This window comes from Dreissena polymorpha, chromosome 9, assembly GCF_020536995.1.
Source record: "Dreissena polymorpha isolate Duluth1 chromosome 9, UMN_Dpol_1.0, whole genome shotgun sequence".
Lineage (NCBI taxonomy): Eukaryota > Metazoa > Mollusca > Bivalvia > Myida > Dreissenidae > Dreissena > Dreissena polymorpha.
In genome coordinates this window covers 55,898,741-55,919,431 of record NC_068363.1, presented here as the reverse complement: position 1 = coordinate 55,919,431, position 20,691 = coordinate 55,898,741, and the positions used below count along the sequence as shown (strand labels likewise).

Here is a 20,691-nt window from a genome sequence, read left to right as displayed (position 1 = left end):
AAAGATAGGTTATAGGGATAACAGGATAACAGGGCAGGCTTTTTCCGCTCCATTTTGGGAATACGCCACACTGGAATTTGGGAATTTCGCGTTGTGAAAATCCCCATTTTGGGAAAAAAAATATTCGCAAAATTGGCTCAATTGGGAAAAATAATCGCATGTAAATAGTGTTTCTTATATTTCAAAGAAGCCGTTAACTGGTAAATAACGACTATTTTGATAACTTATTATTGAAATTTTACAAAGTATTATGAACATGTGAGATAAGTGCAGGTTTTTTAATCTGAATTTGGGGAAAAGGCCTGGCCTTTTTTGAGGTGAAAAAAATCGTGCGAAGCGCCGGATTTTGAGGAAAATAAGGAAAGTCTTAAATAATCATTAATATATTTTACAGTTTTTAAAACAAATTCAAGGCAACAGATAATTTTATTATGCAACACTTTCTATTTTCTACACCGGATAAGGTTAACTTATATATTTTAAGGTAAAATAAAATAAAAAATAAATATTTTTTTTTTTTTTTTTTGGAATTGGGAATTTTTTTTTTTCAATTGGGAAAAAAACAACCAGATTTGCTTTGGGAATGGGGCCGAATTTCGGACCCGTGGCATAGGGCGGAAAAAGCCTGCAGGGTCAATAGATAAAATTCAGGATTCATTCCTACCCTTAATTATAACTAGAGTGTTAACAAGATTTTACTATAGCCATATAAAGAAAAATGCCCCACCCCTTGGAAGCTATTTTTTTCAAGCAACCATAATTATTTTCGAACTCATCCAAGATATCATTGAGACCAATCTTCTGACCAAATTTCATGAAGATTGGAAAATAAATGTGGCCTCTTGAGTGTTTACAAGGTTTTACTATAGCCATATATACAGCCATATAAGGAAAAATGCCTCGCCCCTGGTGGCCATGTTTTTAATCAAACCAAAACCATTTTCGAACTCATCCAAGAAATCATTGAAACCAATCTTCTGACCAAATTTCATGAAGATTGAACAATAAATGTGGCCTCTAGAGAGTTAACAAGGCAAATGTTGACGCCGCACAACGGACAACGGAGAAAAAGCAATCACAAAAGCTCACCATGAGCACGTTGTGCTCAGGTGAGCTAAAAACAAACATTAACTACTATAACAAGAGGGCCAAGATGGCCCTAGTTCGCTCACATGAGAGGAGTCGGTTCATTCACTCTTTACCAAATGTCAAACTTTACCTAGATATTGTCAAGACAAACATCCTGGTCAAGTTTCATCATTATTGAACCAAAACTCTGGCGTATGGAGTGTTTTTGTTTTTGTAAGATTTGACCTGGTTACCTATATTTTGAGTTGACCCCCCTTACAAAACATCAAAATTTGCTACAAAAATAAATTTTATGACCAAGATTCTTAAAATCTGAAACAAAATTGTGACCTCTAGAGTGTTTACAAAGATTTTGTATAATATAAAGATAATTTGAACAATCTAAGGGCAATAATTATGGCATTAATCATGTGATTTTGCTCATTATCAAACTTGATATAGATCTTTCAGCAACTTTGATAAAGAATGCTTGAGAAATGTGAATGCTAGAGTGTCCTAAACCAGTCCTTAATAAAACCTCACCTGAGCAATCCTGTGAGCTAAAAAGTGTGTTTCACCGATTTGAGCCATTTTCCAACTTGTCCGAGAAATCAATAAAACCAATGTATTGACTAAGTTTTACGATGATTAGGCAAAAAATGTGACTTCTAAAGTGTTCGATCACAAGGTTTCCCTCGAGTCACATAAGGAAAACTGCCCCAACTCCCTAATGGCCATGTTTTATTACCGATCCGGACCATTTGCGAACTCATATGAGATATATATACAACCAATCTTTTCACCAAGTTTCATGATGATTGAGCAAATAATGTGACTTCTAGAAAGTTCACAAGCTTTTTTTACTATATAAATATAAGAAAACTGCCCTCCCCCCTGGCAGCCATGTTATTCAACTGACCGGAACCATTTTCAAACTCAACTCTCGTATCAAGAAAACAAATGTTCTGACCAAATTTCATGCATATTGGGCCAAAAATGTGACTTCTAGAGTGTTCACATGTTTTCACAATATGCATGTATATATAGAGAAAAATACCCCGCCCACTGACGGCCATGTTTTTTCACTCATCTGGACCATTTTCAAACTCGTCTGAGATAGCAATAAAACCAATGTTTTGACCAACTTTCATGATGATTGGCCAAAAATTGTGACTTCTAGAGTGTTTACAAGGTTTCTCTATAGGAAAATAAGGAAGACTGCCCCCCCCACTGGCGGCCATGTTTTTCAACGGACCGAAACCACTTTTGAAATCAACCAACATATCATTAAGGCAAACATTTTGACCAACTTTCATGAAAATTGGGCCAAAAATGTGACTTCTAGAGCGTTGTTTTCACTATATACATACAAATGTATATAGAAAAATGCCCCGCCCACTGGCGGCCATGTTTTTTCACCGATATGGACCATTTTCAAACGCGTCCGAGATATCAGTAAAACCTATGTTTTGACCAACTTTCATGATGATTGGGCAAAAATATTGACTTCCAGAGTGTTTACAAGATTTCTCTATAGCCAAATAAGGAAAACTGCCCAGCCCACTGGTGGCCATGTTTTTCAACGAACCGGAACATCTTTTGAACTCAACCAACATATCAATAAGGCAAACATTTTGACAAAGTTATATGAAGATTGTGCATAAATGTGACTTCTACAGTGTTTACAAGGTTTTTCTTTTTTTTGACCTAGTGACCTAGTTTTTGACCCAGCATGACCCAGTTTCGAACTTGATCGAGATATCATTGGGAGAAATCTTCTGACCAAGTTTCATGAAGATCGGACAATAAATGTGGCCTGTAGAGTGTTAACGAACAAATGTGGACGGACGGATGGACGGACGACGGACAAAGACCGGTCACAAAAGCTCACCTGAGTAATCAGGTGAGCTAAAAATGTGGATTGGAGGTCACACAGATGAAAAACATATTAAGCCTAATTAGTTATAGGTTCATAATTTAAATAAATAAACTCAAGTTATACACCTAGACTACTGTTTGGGACCCACTCAATGCTGCACCGCAGGCATGACAGTTCGTGGTATTGACGTCATTTTCCAGCGTACAGTGCACGCATATCCGTGACGTGTACCCGACTAAGGGCGGACCATCCAACTCGAGGCTGCCCCTGCTCTTCCCACATATTTCACACACGGTCCAATCTAATGAATTTTTGAAAGTGCAGTATTTGCAGGACCAACCAACAGCACGAGTGCTGCCTGTACTCAAAATCTGGGGCGGATATTTAACATTTAAAGGGTTGGAGCTGTCACTGACAGACCGAATATTCACTGGAGCCGTAAAGCTTCCAGTAGGTACAGTGTTTTTTGCAGGGTATGCAAACGGTATCGTGTGTGATCCAGACTGTGTTGACCTTTGGAGAACTTCTGACGCCGATGGCAGTTTTTGCCTTCGAACTTGGCCTTCATATGATAGGTTATTGTTGCTAGGGGATGGCTCAGAAAAACGGTTGCCTTGATAATTATGTGGGTTACTATGAGGATGAGTGACATTCGGTATGTTAGAACTGTGAGAAAGATTTGCTTCAGTAAAAGGCTCTCTCGTCGAGTTAGTAACGAATCCTGAGTCTTTACTCAAGATTTGATGACTTTTAACATCATTAATTTGGGTGCTGTAAGGTAGCTTTGCAAATCTTTCGGCTGCTTCATTGGCATACACATGAGAAGCTCCAATACGAACATAAGTCGGTTTACCACTCACATCCTCCACTAGAGGAGTTTTCTTCAGAAAATCTTTTCTGGGACCTTCGAAATACTTTTCACCATATTTTTGCATTAAACCTTCATTCACAAAAGACCATTCCTGCGATGGTTTAAGCGGATTAACAACTTCTTCCTGCTTTTCAACTGGAGTCACGTGTTTGTCGTCCAGATGTTTTATACTTGCCAATACATGTTCGTCAATATCACCACACTCAGCGTCAAGTTCTTTTGTTTCTTCATCCATATAAGGAATATCAATTAATTGCAAATGTTGTTGCAACCGATTTCTAAAATCTTCAGTTGATTTACCTTTAACACCAGTTTTATTATCCAAATTAACTCCCTTAGAAAGACCAATACCTTTACTTAAATCATTGCTGCTTGAACCTCGACTAACATGTTGATCAGTTCCGATACCTTCGGCTAGTTTAACATTTTGAGGAACTTTCATTCCATACTTTGAGCAAATTATTTCTGCAGTGGATGTCGCGGACCCCTGTGTTTGTAATCGAAATTTTACCACTTCAAAAACCTTTATTCCAGTATGCTCGACTAAATTCCATATTTCACCTATTATTTCACACTCCACTGACGCCATTAAGCATTCAAACGCGATATACAAGAGAATATCAGGAGGAGGCACAACGTCTAACTTAAGGAGCTGACTAGAAGACTCTCTGTATCCAATCTTTCGAAACAGGGACTCCACATTTTTAAGATGTGATTCCACTTTTGTACGAAAAAATCCTCCATATTTCTGAAAACAAAAAAAGCATTTAAAGTGTGACTATAATTTTCATTGAAATTCATTACCCGATCGTTTTTCCCCATTTTGGGAATGGTGCCTGGGCAATTTGGATCCGGAAAAATCATGATGTTGATGGTTTGAATTTTTATTGTTGTTTTGTCTTTCTTGCTAACAGATACTTAAACATTGAGATTAACACTGTTGAACTCAGGGATTTCAATTGAAGCAGAAGCCTGCTTTTTGATGCAAGCATTTAACAATTTAGTCACTTTTAACTCCTCCAAAGTGTTACATGTAACCTTGCATCATTTTAATGCAAATGTTACCATGAAAATAACATTAAATGAATTTTATATTAAGAAAAATGTTTTTAGTTGTTTTTAGTTAAATTTAAGCAAGCAAGTTATACAAAGAAACCTTAGCAGAGCAACCAGCGAATAATTATCCAGGAACAAGATACCTGAACTTCAGTATTTTGACCCTTGAACATTTTATTTGACCCCTTAAAATTTCAACCATGGGGATTTTTGACTCCTACATGTAGATTACAAAACCTATTGATATCCCTGTGAACTATTTTAATTACTTAGTTTCAAATGATACAGCTAAATTCAGAGATGAACTAAAGGTTGAGATTTACTTTTATTTATATTATATTTTTGGAAACCTTCAAATGGGTATTTAAAGGAAGTCATTTGTTAAAATGTATACTTTTTGATAAATTGGGATGCGACAAAATTGGACCACAGAAAAACACTAAAGTTAACTATTTTTGTATAAATACAAAAAATATAATAAACTAACCATGTTTGCACATTTGAAATAGTGTAAAGATAAAGCAACAAGAGCTGTCACCATAGGTTGACTTATGCCCCCTATAAATGCTTGGTAGAAGTTATGAGCTTTTTTCAAAACCTAAATGCAGATTTCATAACCTAAACGCGGAATCTAAGTTCAAGGTCAAGGTCAAAGGGGTCCAAAATTGTGTGCGTATGAAAAGGCCTTGTCCATATACACATGCATGCCAAATATGAAATTGCTATCTAAAGCGACAGAGAAGTTATAAGCATTTTTCAAAATCTAAACGCAAAGTGTGACGGACAGACGGACGGACAGACGGACAGTCAGATCACTATATAATGCCCTACTTTGGGGGCATAAAAATGTCTTAGAATATCAAAATAAATCAGAAAGCCACATAAACTACATGTAGAGAGTGGACACCATGCTAAATCCTTGAAATGCACTAAGTGACCCTGTAACCTAGTTTTTGACCCGGCATGACCCATATTCGAACTTGACCTAGATATTGTCTTGATACAACTTCTGACTAAGTTTGGTAAAGATCAGATGAAAACTACTTCAATTAGAGAGCGGACACCATGCTAAATCCTTGAAATGCACTAAGTGACCCCATGACCTAGTTTTTGACCCAGCATGACCCATATTCAAACTTGACCTAGATATTGTCTTGATACAACTTCTGACCAAGTTTGGTAAAGATCAGATGAAAACTACTTCAATTAGAGAGCGGACACCATGCTAAATCTTTGAAATGCACTAAGTGACCCCGTGACCTAGTTTTTGACCCGGCATGACGCATATTTGAACTTACTAGATATTGTCTGGATAAAACTTCTGACCACTATATAAACTGAAAACTATATACCCCATTTTCTTCGAAAGGGGGCATAAAAATACAGCATTATCTTTGAAATATTAATTAGTAGTTTAACTACTTATATTTAATTTCAATTCATGTTAATCATGTTTTGCATATTAAAACTTAATTGCATGCATTCTTTTTATATGGTTAACTGTATGACAAGCACATTTAAGTTTAGCAACATGTTTCATGTAGTGTATATATTACATACTTTGTTTTTACTTTCATGATCACAACTTTTTTCTTTAAACCATTTTACCGTACTCATGAATGACATATGGTTTACAGCATATAAACAATTCAAAGTTTTATCCCGTGTTTGTGAAGGGGCTTTTTCCCTTCTAATGTGTATACAGTGATTTTGTTCACCGCATTGGGAACGGGTATGGTACCCATGCCATTGGGAATTTTTCGCATTGTGAAATCACCAAATTGGGAAATAAACCAGTCGTGAAATCTTCCAATTGGGAAAAATCAAGTTGTGAATTGTACCAATTGAAGAATGGTATTTTAATGACTTTGTTTAATGTTTGTCAGCTTTAAATGACACAAGAAAGCAACATAAACATGTATTCACAGTCTTGCACAAACAACAACATGCTATCCGAACACACGTGGTGTTGTACAATGTAATTAGTTGCATTATTTTACCCTTTAAAATTTCTGAATACCAGATGTACATTATGAATCCTGCTGATTAAATTCTCTTTATTGTAAATTAAATCAACAATCCAGTATAAAGAAAACAACACAATAAACAACCCTCTTTCGGCATTCAGGTGTACATGAAAGTGCTTAAGGTGTTTTTTTCGTATAAAAATCAGGGCCAGTATCCGGCCCCATTCCCAATGCAAAAAAGTATATATTTTTCTCAAATGGGACTCAAAAATTCCCAAATGAGGATTAAAAAAAAAATATATATAAAAATTCCGGAAATTGGGATGGGTCCAGTTCATTTTGGGAACAGGTCCGTGGTTCATTGGAAACAGGTCCGTTTACATGACCCATCTAAAGAAGGAACAACAAGAGCTGTCTCCATAGGATGACATATGCCCCCAATAAACGCTTTGATTGAAGTTATTGAAATGTACTAAGTGACTCCGTGACCTAGTTTTTGACCCGGCATGACCCATATTCGAACTTGACCTAGATATTGTCTAGATTCAACTTCTGACCAAGTTTGGTAAAGATCGGATGAAAACTATTTGAATCAGAGAGCGGACACGAAAAGTGTGACAGACTGACAGTGCGAAAACTATATACCCCCTTTTCTTCAAAAGGGGGCATAAAAACACTGGTATACAAAATGGGTTGCAGCCTGTTCTAAATTGCGAAAAGATGATTTTCAAAATTGCAAAAAAATGAGTTGCAAACTAATTAAAATTCAGAAAACTTGAATTACAATTGTGAAAAACAACCATTCCCCTAAAAAGTTCATAAAGCCCTGCATTAGGAAAACTACATGTACATTGTGTATATTGCATAATTTGGTGCTTAAATACTCGATCTATGCCAAAAAATGTTGTAAACATGCCAAGATGTAAACAATACCTTAAATAGTAAAATTCTATGTATCGGTATACAGATTTTATAACGTACATGTAGATAAAAAAATGAATACATGTGAGCTGACACTGGATTTAATGCATAATAGGTCTATTGTGGACAAAACTTTACATATATGCAGAACACAAGGTTTTCCCAGACATTGGCTAAGATCAGCTGATTTGTTTGATTGCCAAACACTAGTCTAGGGCACATGAAAAATATACATGTTGCTTGTGATCAATCTGTAGTAAAGTGCTTAAATTAATGCTTTGATATATATCCCAGTCAACATTTATTTGATATTTATATTTGCATCTGCATTGAAAATGAATTCTATATAATAAGTTCACAGCTTGATAAATATCATCAATCTGCTTTAAAGTATTAAATTAACGTACAATGGAATTGTGTAGGACTTTTCTTGGCCATTTTGGGATTAGGATTTTTTAAATGGAAAGTCAACGGATTTAGGAAAACTAATTTCATAACACTATTTACAATAATTCGAATTAATATAATAGAACTAAATTATATGAATTATAGTAATATACTTTTTTGATATAATTAAATTAAAATATATATATCATAATGATCATCATAACACACTTATTAAAGTAACATAAATACTCCAAATGGACGAATATTTCGCAAACTATTTACCAAATTAAAGACAGTTAACACATAACAAATCAGTGTTTCTCATTGCAACAGCCAAAATGTAAACACTAGATGTGGTATGGTAACATAGAATAACATGATAATACCTCCCATTTTAGTGAATAAGTTAAACAATACTAATACAGAAAATTATGTAATTTTTCCAATGAGAACTTTGGGGAAATTGCAAAAAGGAGCCTTTATTAAGCCCTTGCTAAACAAGAAACCGTCGGAGACGGGTGATGCTCCCCAAAGTTGTTTTTTTTGTCACAATATTGCACTATATACTCAGATAAAAGGAAACGTCTTAAGGGCACAGTAGTTGGGGGGACAAGAATTTGTTTATAGAAAATTTCAAAGGGCCATAACTCTGTGAAAAATCATCCGACCAATACCCGCTGATAATATGCACGTCTCCTCTTGGTAGTGAAGCTTCCCATAAAGTTTCATTGAATTCCGGTCATTAGTTGCTGAAAATTGCCCGGACAAGTTTGTGCACGGACGGACAGACAGACAGACACACACACGGACAGACGAAGCGGCGACTATATGCTCCCCCCCAAAATAAATGTTGGGGGAGCTTAAAAAGCAAAAACCCTGCAACTGTACATTACCTTTAATTTACAAAACTCCTGTTTCCATGGCATAAGACACAGAAGAATAATATAACCCTCCACATGACGAAACGCTTCACCACACTTTGTCGCCACAAAATTGGGCATTGATGCACTCTTTAATATGATATCCTGAATTTCGATATACTGAAACTTATTTTCAGGGGCGCAGGTACACAGAAATGCCAGCACAAAAGCTTTGACCTGGACTAGTCTCTCCTCTGTGTTCTGGTCAGTATCCCATTCATGGCTTTCTTTACTAAGTAGATGTTTCTTGTACACTTCAACTGCTTGGCTTTTAACATCACTCATTCTTTCCTTGCTAGCAATAGGTGACAAAATTAGTCCAAATCCATATCCTGCAAAAAGGAATCAAAAGTTTCAGTACTTTTTTTTTAATTAATAAGCAGCAGTATTAGCACCAACAACAATAAGCATTTTGCATGTTCATTTATACTTATCAATCAGGCAGCAAAAATACCATAAAGTAAGGTACATGTATATCTGAAAAGGATTCTAACCAGGAAGCTTACTTTCTAATAAAATTGGAAATTATGAATCAGTCTTTATAACCCTAAACAAAATGCAACATTGCATTAATCGAGATCTTTCTGCAAACCAGTCCGTGTCACCATAACAATTGTTTTAGTTTTTGCATTTACACTCAGGCATTACATAAGTTTAAATTTTATTTCAAACACTTCAGTTTCTTTTTGTTCGTATAATAACTACTAAATAAGCAAAACCGACAAATTCTTCCTGTATGTCATGTAAACATACAATATAGGGAAATAAAGGGTATTTCCCCCAATCATCATCAATATACCAAACGTAATACCTTATTGAACCAACATTATGCCAATATGTTGCATATGATATCGTTATTATTACATGTTGTACATGGCAAGTGTGGACTGTTTTTAAACAAAGCAGTTTGTTGTTACATACTATTACAAACAAAGTAATAAGTTAACTGTATTAGATTGCAAAGTATAGTAATCATTGGTAGTACCATTGTTCTTTTATGGTAACCACAGGAATTGGAGGCATTTTGTATGTGTTCATTTGTTTTCATCAAATACATGAGACTGGCTATGCATACGAGGACAGATTTTCGAGAACATGACAACTTTTAAAAATAATGTCACTTCTTATTTTTAGAAAATGGTTACTGGTAACTAAGATGCAATCAAATCCATAAATTAAATACAAAACTAATGTTATTGTGAAAACTTCTATAGGCAATATGAGCATGAAACAGAATATGTTACAGTTGTTTTATATGTGTTTGTCTAACAATATTTTTAAATTTTACCATAACTGATTATTGTGCAAAAATCTGTAAACTTTAAGGAATGAAAACAGCACTCAAGAAATAAACAGTAAGTTGAGTAACAACTCAATGATGACAATCATACATTTCTCCATTCATATGACTGTGGTAATAGTTTAATGAACCTGATCATAAATAAACCCTCATACAATGTGTTTCCACCATTTTTGGAATGAAGCCTGCAGGGCTCTTTAGATTGAAAAGAAATGTGTCATTGCAACTAGAATTGGGAAATATATTTGTTTTGTTTTTATTTCAATTCATTGAGCTGGATCAAAGGTGTTGGGCGCATGGCCAATTCACTGAAACACTATCAATATGTCATAAAACAACATTTTTCATCACAAAAAAAAATCTGTGAATTGGCCACGCGCCCGACACTGGATAGGGAGATGAATGAAATGTTGCAACTTAAAAGATTTTTTTTGTAATACTCCAAATAGGAATTTTAAGGAGTCATATGGGAAAAATATATAATTTTAGAGATTGGGAATGGTGAAAAATTTGACCAACATTTCCCGCTGTAATAAATACATTTCACATTTTGAAATTGTTGTCCATTAATACTCTATAGTTCAACTTCAATAATTCATTTCAGATGCATAACAAATTTAATACCACATTTTATATGAGGCTAAAATTGTTGGACAATATTGCACAAATTAAAAGTAATACATAATTGTTGACCGAAACCATACTAATATTTTTTTATGTAGACAACTGAAGTAAAAGTACTTGGTTACATACTATTTACCTTTCCACTTGATAATTGTGTTCTATCTGGATAAGTGTATCATATGCTTTACCATGTGCTTTTTGTGTTAACTAGACAAGCATTTAAAATAATGTGTGATACCTAAGTTGGTGAAACCATTTGTAAAAAAAAATCAAATAAATTAAAGCACCCTTACAATTGTATTATCTGATACTTTTCAATTTACAATTTATGATATCAAAAATGAAACCCTTTCAACAGTTATCTACAGATTCGAACTTATGAATACGCAATATGCATATTATACTGTTACAAATCATGACCAAACTTGAAAATTCATCCAACCCATTTTCAGAGTTAAGGATTAGAAACAGACATTGAACCATTTTAATATATACACCTGTCAATAATACCCGCAAGGAGAGTTAGACAGTATAGATAGATAGAAATATTGCTTATGTCATAATTACAATTGTCCTCAAAGAAGAATATAATTGTGTAGTTAGAGCTGTTAAATCCCATGTCATATTGAATTGTATTGTAATCAAAGAACCTTAATAACATTAAACAAAATTGTCTTTATTTGTATTCTTCTTCGGACACAGAAAGACCACAAACTACACTCAGCAGGCTTAATCTTTCTACACTTGTTCACTTGTACAGTCAGACATTACACATGACCACAAATATTTTTAGGTTTGGTTCAAAGAGAATAATCAGAATAACTAAACCTGGTGAACAAAGAACAAATAGCCATTACCTCACACATTTAGATAAATCACTGAAAATGACTCCATACAATTCAGTCACAATCATACCAGTGGATATGTATCACTGTTATATCCATTTTATGACTCAGATAATTCTGTATCATTTAATACTCTGATTACAGAATTCTGACCTAAGTTATTATTAATACAAACACTATTTCCATATGACATGTTAGTCATGTAAAATTATATCATACACTAATTTTACTCTGTATGGTATAATAAAAATATTAAAAGCACATATCAATGAATGCTATGACCTAATTTTTTTGTTTTAAATTAACATCCATTTCCACACATTGAAGTTATATTGCCCTCCTTTTCTAGAACTATTTATTCAAATTCCTGAATGAATCAGTGCCCAGCAGACTCTTTCAAGTTCACAAAATGGAACGAAATAAATTCAGAACTTTGTACAACACGCCCATCAACCTCAACCATCTAAATAAAACTTAACATAAGCTCTTATTAACAATTATAACATGTGTAATTATAAACATTTAAATAAAATATTTTCAACGATTTTTTCTCAAGTTTTATGTATCCGAAATCCACGTCTCATAACTTTCATCATAATAATCCCTTTGTCCTCGATTTAATTTGATTATGTATAAAGTCATTATTTTTCATTTGGCCATCCTTGTGTAAGATCAAAATTAAGATCACAACTTATAAAATGCTCGTAACTATTTTATTTTTACCCGAACGTTTAAACGAGCATCTTGATCTTGTCTGTCCGAAATTAAGTTCATCCTAGTACTGTAGCCTATAGCGATACAATTCATGTTTAAATGTTCATTAAATTTTCATAAAACGCAACACACGCTCAACTAAAATACGTAGAACTGTTCTATCTAAACAAATGATAATCTAGATCATTCAAACATTATTTTAGAACACAGGTCAGAAAATTTTAGGGGATTCCCCGTTACTAACCCAGTGCTGGTTACACTCAACCAACGTTGGCTTGCGAAAATGCGATGAGATTTACCATACAAAATCGAGCCTATCAAGTCTACATGACAAGAAATGCAAAATTGTCCAACAATATGTATACTTACACAAGTATTTAAGGAAACACATATAAACAACATTTTTACATGAAAGTAATCGCGAAAGTAATCGCGCTTGCATAAGTGACTATCGTCTGAGCACCAAATATGATCGCTCAAGTGAGTGCTATTACCGCGAAATAAAATATTTCTTCTATCAGATTTTAGCCGCCGGCACCCGCTGTATTTATTTAAGGTAAATAAATATCATGAATAAGATCATGTGAATAATGTTAATAAAACAAGCATTATAAGAACAGAAATGCTTGCAAACACATACAAGTGTTTTAGGGAACGGGTCACTCGCTTGTTTGAGTGTTAATACAATACATGAAAATTCATACTACACAACATGACACTAATCAAATTCTACCCTGGCAGTGTAATGTAATGAATTGGAGCTTCAGAGATTTATAGGAAAAAAAATTCCATAGAAGTAAAGTTTGTTCGAAACCACGTGTCTTAATTATAGCTGTATTGCAGGAAAATGGCTGATCATAAAATGGCTTCGCCAAAACAAAGGTCTGCAATTACCGTACTCAACATTTTCTAAGCTGAAAATATATACCGGTACTATACAGGCAAGCTTTAAGTGTTCTACTACACATACGTGTCAAAACAAAAACAGAATAAATGTAAACTACTTTAAACTTTAACACTTTAATGATATAACATCCATATCCACATAGGCATTTTAAAATAGTGCCTGAAAATTTACACATATGTTGATTGGGTTAATATCGAACCACTGAGACATAAAGTATTAATTCACACGAATTCAGGTTTTCTTGTTGCGCTGTTTAATTATCCCCACGCTTTTAAAAGCGTGGGGATATTGTATAGATCTTCATCTTTCTGTCCGTCCGTTCGGCCACTATGTCCTCCTACACTATTAGCACTAGAACCTTGAAACTTACACACATGGTAGCTATGAGCATATGTGCGACGGTGACGGCGACGGAATTTTGATCTGACCCCTGGGTCAAAAGTTATGGGTAAATAAATGGGTTTATTTTATGCTTTCCGGTGGTTTATAGAGAAATATCCGTGAATTAAAACTGATAATTTCACTGTTTCAAACAGTGAAAATTATCAGTGAAAATTATCGATAATTTTCACTGTTTACTGTAAAATGACGTCATTTTTTTTACAAAATGACGTCATTATCCCAGCGAAATTTGTTAGTTTAACTCTTTAACAATGTATATAAACTGTGAAAAAAAGCATAAAATAAAAAGAAAAATTGTTGGAATCGGTGGAATATCGATTTTAATTCACTCGTGATCATAGAAAAATATTTTTATCCACCAAATCCAACAAATATCCTCTACGAAATGGATAAAAAAACGCGTTTTACTAACAACATGCGACGCACATGATAATTACTTTTGACCCAGTGGTCAGATCAAAATTTCAAATGGTGTACCGTCGCACATATGCTCATAGCTACCATGTGTGTAAGTGTCAAGGTTCTAGTGCTAATGGTGTAGGAGGAGATAGTGGCCGACCACGCCCACCCATTATTTTGTTTTAACATTACTTCTTCATTTATTCACCAATCGACTTCAAATTAATACTGAACATCTCTTATGACAACACGGTCTATCTCGACAATCCATGTCCACATAACCCATCCCAGGGCAATTGATAAAGGTAAAGGCAGCTTGGTTCCCGCCCTCTTTCAAATTTATCGAGAGGTCCACGGGTAATACTTCCCCGTACCCCCTAATTTGTTTTCGTACCCAAATTGTTTCGTACCCAATTTTTTTTCCTACACAATTTTTTTTTCGTACCCAAAATTTTTCTTACGCAAATTATTTTTTGTACCCAATTTTCTTTCATACCCAATTTTTTTCGTACCCAAATTTTTTTATGTACCCAAATTTATTTTTCGTACCCAATTTTTTTTCGTACCCAATTTTTTTCGTACCCACATTTTTTTCCTACCCAGATTTTATTCCGTACCCAATTTTTTTTAGTACCCAAATTTTTTCATGCCCAAATTTTTTCCAACCCATTTTTTTCGCACCAAATTTTTTTTGTTCCCAAGTTTATTCGTACCCATTTTTTTCGAATTTTTTTTTCGCACCCAACTTTGTTCGTTCCCAATTTTGTTTTCGTACCCAATTTTTTTTCGTACCCATTTTTCCCCCAAATTTTTTCGTACCAATTTTTTTTTCATACCCAAATTTTTGTCGGACCCAACAAATTTTTCGTACCCAAATTTTTTTCATACCCAATTGGTTTCGTACCCAAATTATTTTTCGTACACAATTTTTTTTGGTACCCAATTTTTTTCGTACCCAAATTTTTTTCTTGCCAAATTGTTTTTCGTACCTAAATTATTTTTCGTACCCAAATTTTTCGGGCCCAAATTTTTGTCGTTCCCAATATTTTTTTCATACACACATTTTTTTTCGTACCCAAATATTTACGTACCATTTTTTTTTCGTACCTCAACTTTTTTTCGTACTCAAATTCTATTTCGATCCCAAATTAATTTTTTTAACACTTTTTTTGTACCCACAATATTTTTCGTACGCGCATATTTTTTCGTACCCATTTTGTTTTTCGTTCCCAAATGTTAATTCTTACCCTCATTTTTTTCGTACGCAACTTTTTTTGGGCATAATTTTTTTCCTACCCAAACAAAACTTCTTCATTTATTCACCAATTGACTTCAAATGAATACTAAATATCTCTAATGACAACAAGTTATTTCTCCACCATCCATGTCCACATTACCCACCCCGGGGCCCCACTAACATAGGCCAAAATTGCCTTATAACATCTATGTGGCGTGGGAATACGCGTCGGCCTCTGCCGCGCCACTTCTAGTTTAACTTGAAATTGTATGATTTAGTAGTTAATATGTGTATGCTGTCATATGAGTCGAGCATTGCGATTATGATTTATTTAAGACCAGCGTAGCTCAAGACCAGCCTGTGCATTCCAGAAGTCTGGTCAGCAGCTTCTCTTTACGCTTATGAGAACACGCGCGGGCTGGTTTCGAGCTGCACTGGTTGCATATGACTTAAGAAGCATTATCGCATGATGTGGCTCACATTTATTCCATGTTTGTATGCGGTCAGCTAGTCGTTCACATGGTCTTTGTTCCGATGCGTTTTTACGTTTAAAGTTTAGCGATGCGCGTTTTGTGCATTGACTTATATTGTAGACAGCAAACTTGTTTGCATTGTTTGTTTTTGTTTGCCAAGAACGTTATCGTATACTGGACGTTAACAGTTTTGAGCGCCTATACATGAAGTTGCACATACATGTAATTTCTTTTTCGCTGAACGGTAAAGCTCGGAATACGCCGAAACCGCAATTGCAAAGCTGCAGAATACATTGCGCATGTTGTTCCATGAACACACGCGAGTAACCAAGACCGACTACTGAGGCAATTGCATGTATTTATCTTCAGGCAGAGAGTTAACCCTATCCCATAGTGAGATATAATGTCATACATGCAGAGTTCGAAGAATCATTTATATCAATTATTTAAAAAAGTTTAAAAGCTCTATCCACCGAAAATAACTCAATGCATTCTAAAATGACATCAGTTTTAACGAAAGAGTCGTCGTTCGCTAATCTTGCCGAACCGAGGCAGTGGACTCACAGGCAAGACTTTTATCAAAACGGTTATCTTGTCCTCCGAGCTTGATATGTTAAAACGCAAGCCACTGAACACCAGTATAATGATTAGCTAATAGATATTTGAAATAATAATATGTACAAACAGCCATTTGATAGTCTGTTAATGTAAGGGAGAGAACATACAACTTTGCCTCTCACCAGATTATCAAGAATGATTGCCCATACGTAGAATGAAGTACATATATGTTTATACATACGTGTGTGTGTTGAGGGGGGGGGGGGGGAGGGCAAAGAACACATTAAGATAATAAAAAAATATGTAAGTCCGAAAATGACCGCTAATACAATGATCGCAAGTGCATAACTATTGCCTAAAACGTGTTATTCTCTTTTCGCAATCTTATAGTAAATAGTTTTTTCATGTTTTGATTTAAATATTTGTCCCTATTATCACATTGTATTCCGTTATTGAAGCTCAAGCAACATAAGCAACAAACTATAAAAACAGACCACCATTATAGAAATATATCAGACCTGCGTGTGCTTAACACTGCCTCATACTTGTTTGGTTTTTAGGGTTTCGTCAACAACGACGTTTTATTAGGCCCTTTCTGTGTAAATTGCAGCATTTCTTATCAGAGCATTAAACCAGTTACTATTGTCTCTTTTTCTCATAAATGATCAAATAAAAAGTGCAAAAAACATCCAGACAAGATTTGTGTCAAATATGCATGGGGGCAATTGAGATTCCCAAGAATAACTGGTTACGTGCGAAGGGAATGAAGGGAAGGGAGGGCGGGAAGGTGTGGAAGGGAGTGAAGGTCATAAATGAATAGTATCTTGTAATTGAGGCTGACACTAAAGTACATACAAATGTCGTCAGCAGTACACAAATGTTAAAAATATGACAAGTTATGCTGCAAAGAAAAGTTGTAGTTCTGTACAAAAAGGAACCACAAGGCAATCAAGTGGAGGTTGTTTTGAAAGTCATAAAGACTGCACACTTTGTAGTTGTAAGGTTAAATTGGACAAAGGGTATTTTGGTTTGTACGTACTGACCAATTTGTTTTAGAGGCATGTGATTCCTGTTTAGATGTCATATGGTTTATTCTATGGAAAGGACAAAAGACGCAAGGTTGCGGCAGTTCGTCATGCTGTTATTGAAGCAGTTCGTTCACAAGCTGTCACTCTTATACAACAAGAAGGTCTTGCTGTTCAAATCAATCATTTACAACGTTCAAATGGTTTTGTTGAATGCAGCGGATTTTGTGACACCTGATGTCCTGGACAGTGAAAAATATTTGTTAAAGATGTCTTTTCTCTTTGCCACTGATAGTGTTGATCACAATATTATCTTCATTGACGGCAAATGTACTTTCATGGGATGGATGTCAATACATCCGTTACCTACGCATCATGGACGAAAGTTCTTAATCCGCTAAAACAGGCCACAGAGCTGAACACTAGAAATAAGACAAAATTCCTATCTTGGAGTACGGTTTGGCTAGGCATGCTTGTAATGAGGTAGTATTTGAGGATCTGACGCGATTTCTGGATTATGACAAAAGGTTCGATATTTTGTGAGAAGTCTCCTTCATCTTCATGCAGGCAACACCGACTTTGCAGGGAACTATGCATATTTTCCACCAGGAAAGCTAGCACCCTGAGCAGTCGTCAGTCAAATTCTTGTTTATGATCATTTGAACTCTGGGGATAAGTTGTGTTTTATTTCAAGATTAGACTATGTTTGCAAACTTGATATGAAGAACAACCTTCCTAACATTGTAACATTGTATCGACCCTTGTATTGGAAGGCTGCCGAAATCATCATTGATGTGCCAAATAGCAGTTGCCTGAAAATTATTGTTATGCTGTTGGGGTGTTTCATACAATCATAAATACGCTGGGGGCCATAAGATCCCTCATTGAAGGAACCGGTCATACAAACATACTTGAGACTGTCTACGGGGAAACTTCCATTGTGCAATTTATGACAGGGAAAGCTGTCCATAGGGCTTTGCGGGGTCATTTTCGCGTTGACAAGTGCGTACACAGCCAGCTTATTTCAAGAAGATCCAGAGATTGAGATACTGCTGGATCAGGCAGAGAAATTGTACTCTTCCATTCTTAGGGGCGGGACGACGCAGATACTTCATGTTCTAAGATTTTGATCAAACGCGATACGGATACAGAGAAGAAGAAATATAACCTTGCCCAAGCCACAAAGACCAGCCAACTATGGCTGAATTAGCAGCTTATACATGGCAACGATGTTGATCAAGGCGGGTCTTACTGGTTGTTAGATGATGCATTTGCAGGCAGTATGCAATTGTCTTTCCGTCTCTGCTGCAGCTGATTACTTCAATTACATTCGATATGCTTATAACTTTCTTCAGCCAATGAGCAGCCTATATGAAACGCACCCAGAAGTTATTGAAAGTTCTATAATGGTTTTCACGTTGTTCGTAAGAGCAATCAGTGCTGGACTGGGCTAAGCAGTGATCTTGCAATTGAGCAATCAGTGATGAGGTCTCTTAAGAACATATGTTGTCTTACTCATGGCAGTGGGTACGCCAAAGAAATGAAAAACCTTCGGACCCTATCTCCACCTGTAACATCCGAGTACAACAGTGCGATGCAGAATTTCACAGGCCTGACAATACGAAAAGTCAACAACACAAAGACTCACCTGAGGTGCGTATCAAACGAGATGCTTCTGATCTCGAGAAAATTCAGACACAAATTACAACCTGCTCACCCTACACAGCTGATCCTACTCTGAGAAAACATTGTCAACTGGATAGTAGCTGGATAAGTTATGAATCTTCATGCATTTACTGAGGTTTGAAACAAGGTCATAAGAGATATCATGGGAAAGTCGACCTTTGTTTTATAAATCTAAGAGAAAAGACAGATCCCAAAATCTTTGAAATAGCTCCGCTGTGAAGATTGCTAAAGACCGCTTTTGATCATGCCCTTCTGTTTAAGCGTTTCCTGGTAGTGTCAAAATCTGGAAATCTCTCCGTTGAAGAAATATTGTCGTATGTACTGAGTCCCAATCCTCTTGCCCTCTTTGAAGCCAAGAACATACTTCGTAAAGCCAATAAGAGATAAAGCTGTAAACGTATCAAGTGAGGCTGTGATGAACTGTATTCCTGAAACAGATTGTTGCGTGTCTGATGCTGGCTTTTTGCTTCATCGTTTATTATTGACAAAAGGGCGACACAAACAACGCAGTAGCCGATTCTTATGCGGATTTCACAGACAAGCAACAGTGGTGTTCGATGGTTACAAAGACGATCCTCCTATCAAATATATCACACACACAAGCCGTGGATGTAGAATTCAAACATTTAGAAACGCACGGATTATTTGTTTTTTCTATTTTTCATTTGAAAGAAATATGGAAAAGGCAATAAAGTTATCGATGTTCATTTAACATGTTGACTTTTTTGCCCATTGATCAATATTTTTTTAAGCAGATTTTAACAAATTCACTGCTGATTGCAATACTTTTAGACTACTATGTGGCCATAAAACCGCGTCATGTTCGAGAGCAATGTGGTTGCAAACGCCGTCTTTACGTCTTTAATTTTGTTTTGAGGCCTGGTATGCTCATTCTAGCACAATATATAACTATTGGCTTCGGTTTACTTCCAACCACCACCAACCAACATCCAACAACCATAGGAATGTGCTTCTATAGGCAGCACTTTCTTCAGCCATTCCCCGAATGTGGGAACATTTTAAAAGCGAATCGTTAAATTTTTATGGTAACTCGCCCTTGAGTCGGACGGGTTAACGGTATAAGTCTATAATAACAAGCTTTGTGATCAAAGTCGGGACTAAGCTTGTGCAGGCTATAAGTATCATATCATATGAGTCTATTTTACAAATATTTATTTGATTACCAGTTTCTGTTCATTGGAAAACAGTTGATTAACAAAACCCAATGAATTCACCCATGAGTCGGACACATTCGCCCTTAGCACGGACACATATTTGTATTAAGCATTTATATTTATAAAAATGCAAATTTCAAAGTAGCAGGCCTGTGTTGAAGTTATGATTTTATTATTTTCTCAACATTTTGACGAAAATAAGATATAAAAAGAGGACGAATTACATGTACACTTTTAGTGTCCATCCGAACTTTGCAACAACGTAACCATTTGTAGC

At 35.5% G+C, this 20,691-nt stretch overlaps 1 protein-coding gene across 2 annotated transcripts; it reads right to left on the bottom strand.

Annotated features, from left to right (window-relative positions):
• Positions 1 to 634: 634 nt before the first annotated feature.
• LOC127844965 (uncharacterized) lies at positions 635 to 12,790 on the bottom strand. 2 transcript variants are annotated; one of them, XM_052375557.1, is made up of 3 exons: positions 12,562 to 12,790; positions 9,043 to 9,401; positions 635 to 4,566 (listed from the first exon to the last, which is right to left on the bottom strand). In XM_052375557.1, exons 2-3 carry the CDS (start codon positions 9,352 to 9,354, stop codon positions 3,073 to 3,075), a joined length of 1,806 nt encoding a protein of 601 aa, XP_052231517.1. In that variant the 5' UTR covers positions 9,355 to 9,401; positions 12,562 to 12,790; the 3' UTR covers positions 635 to 3,072. The 2 variants fall into 2 exon arrangements, with proteins under 2 accessions (XP_052231517.1, XP_052231518.1); XM_052375558.1 differs by lacking the exon at positions 12,562 to 12,790 and adding an exon at positions 11,851 to 12,555.
• Between the last annotated feature and the right edge of the window lie 7,901 nt (positions 12,791 to 20,691).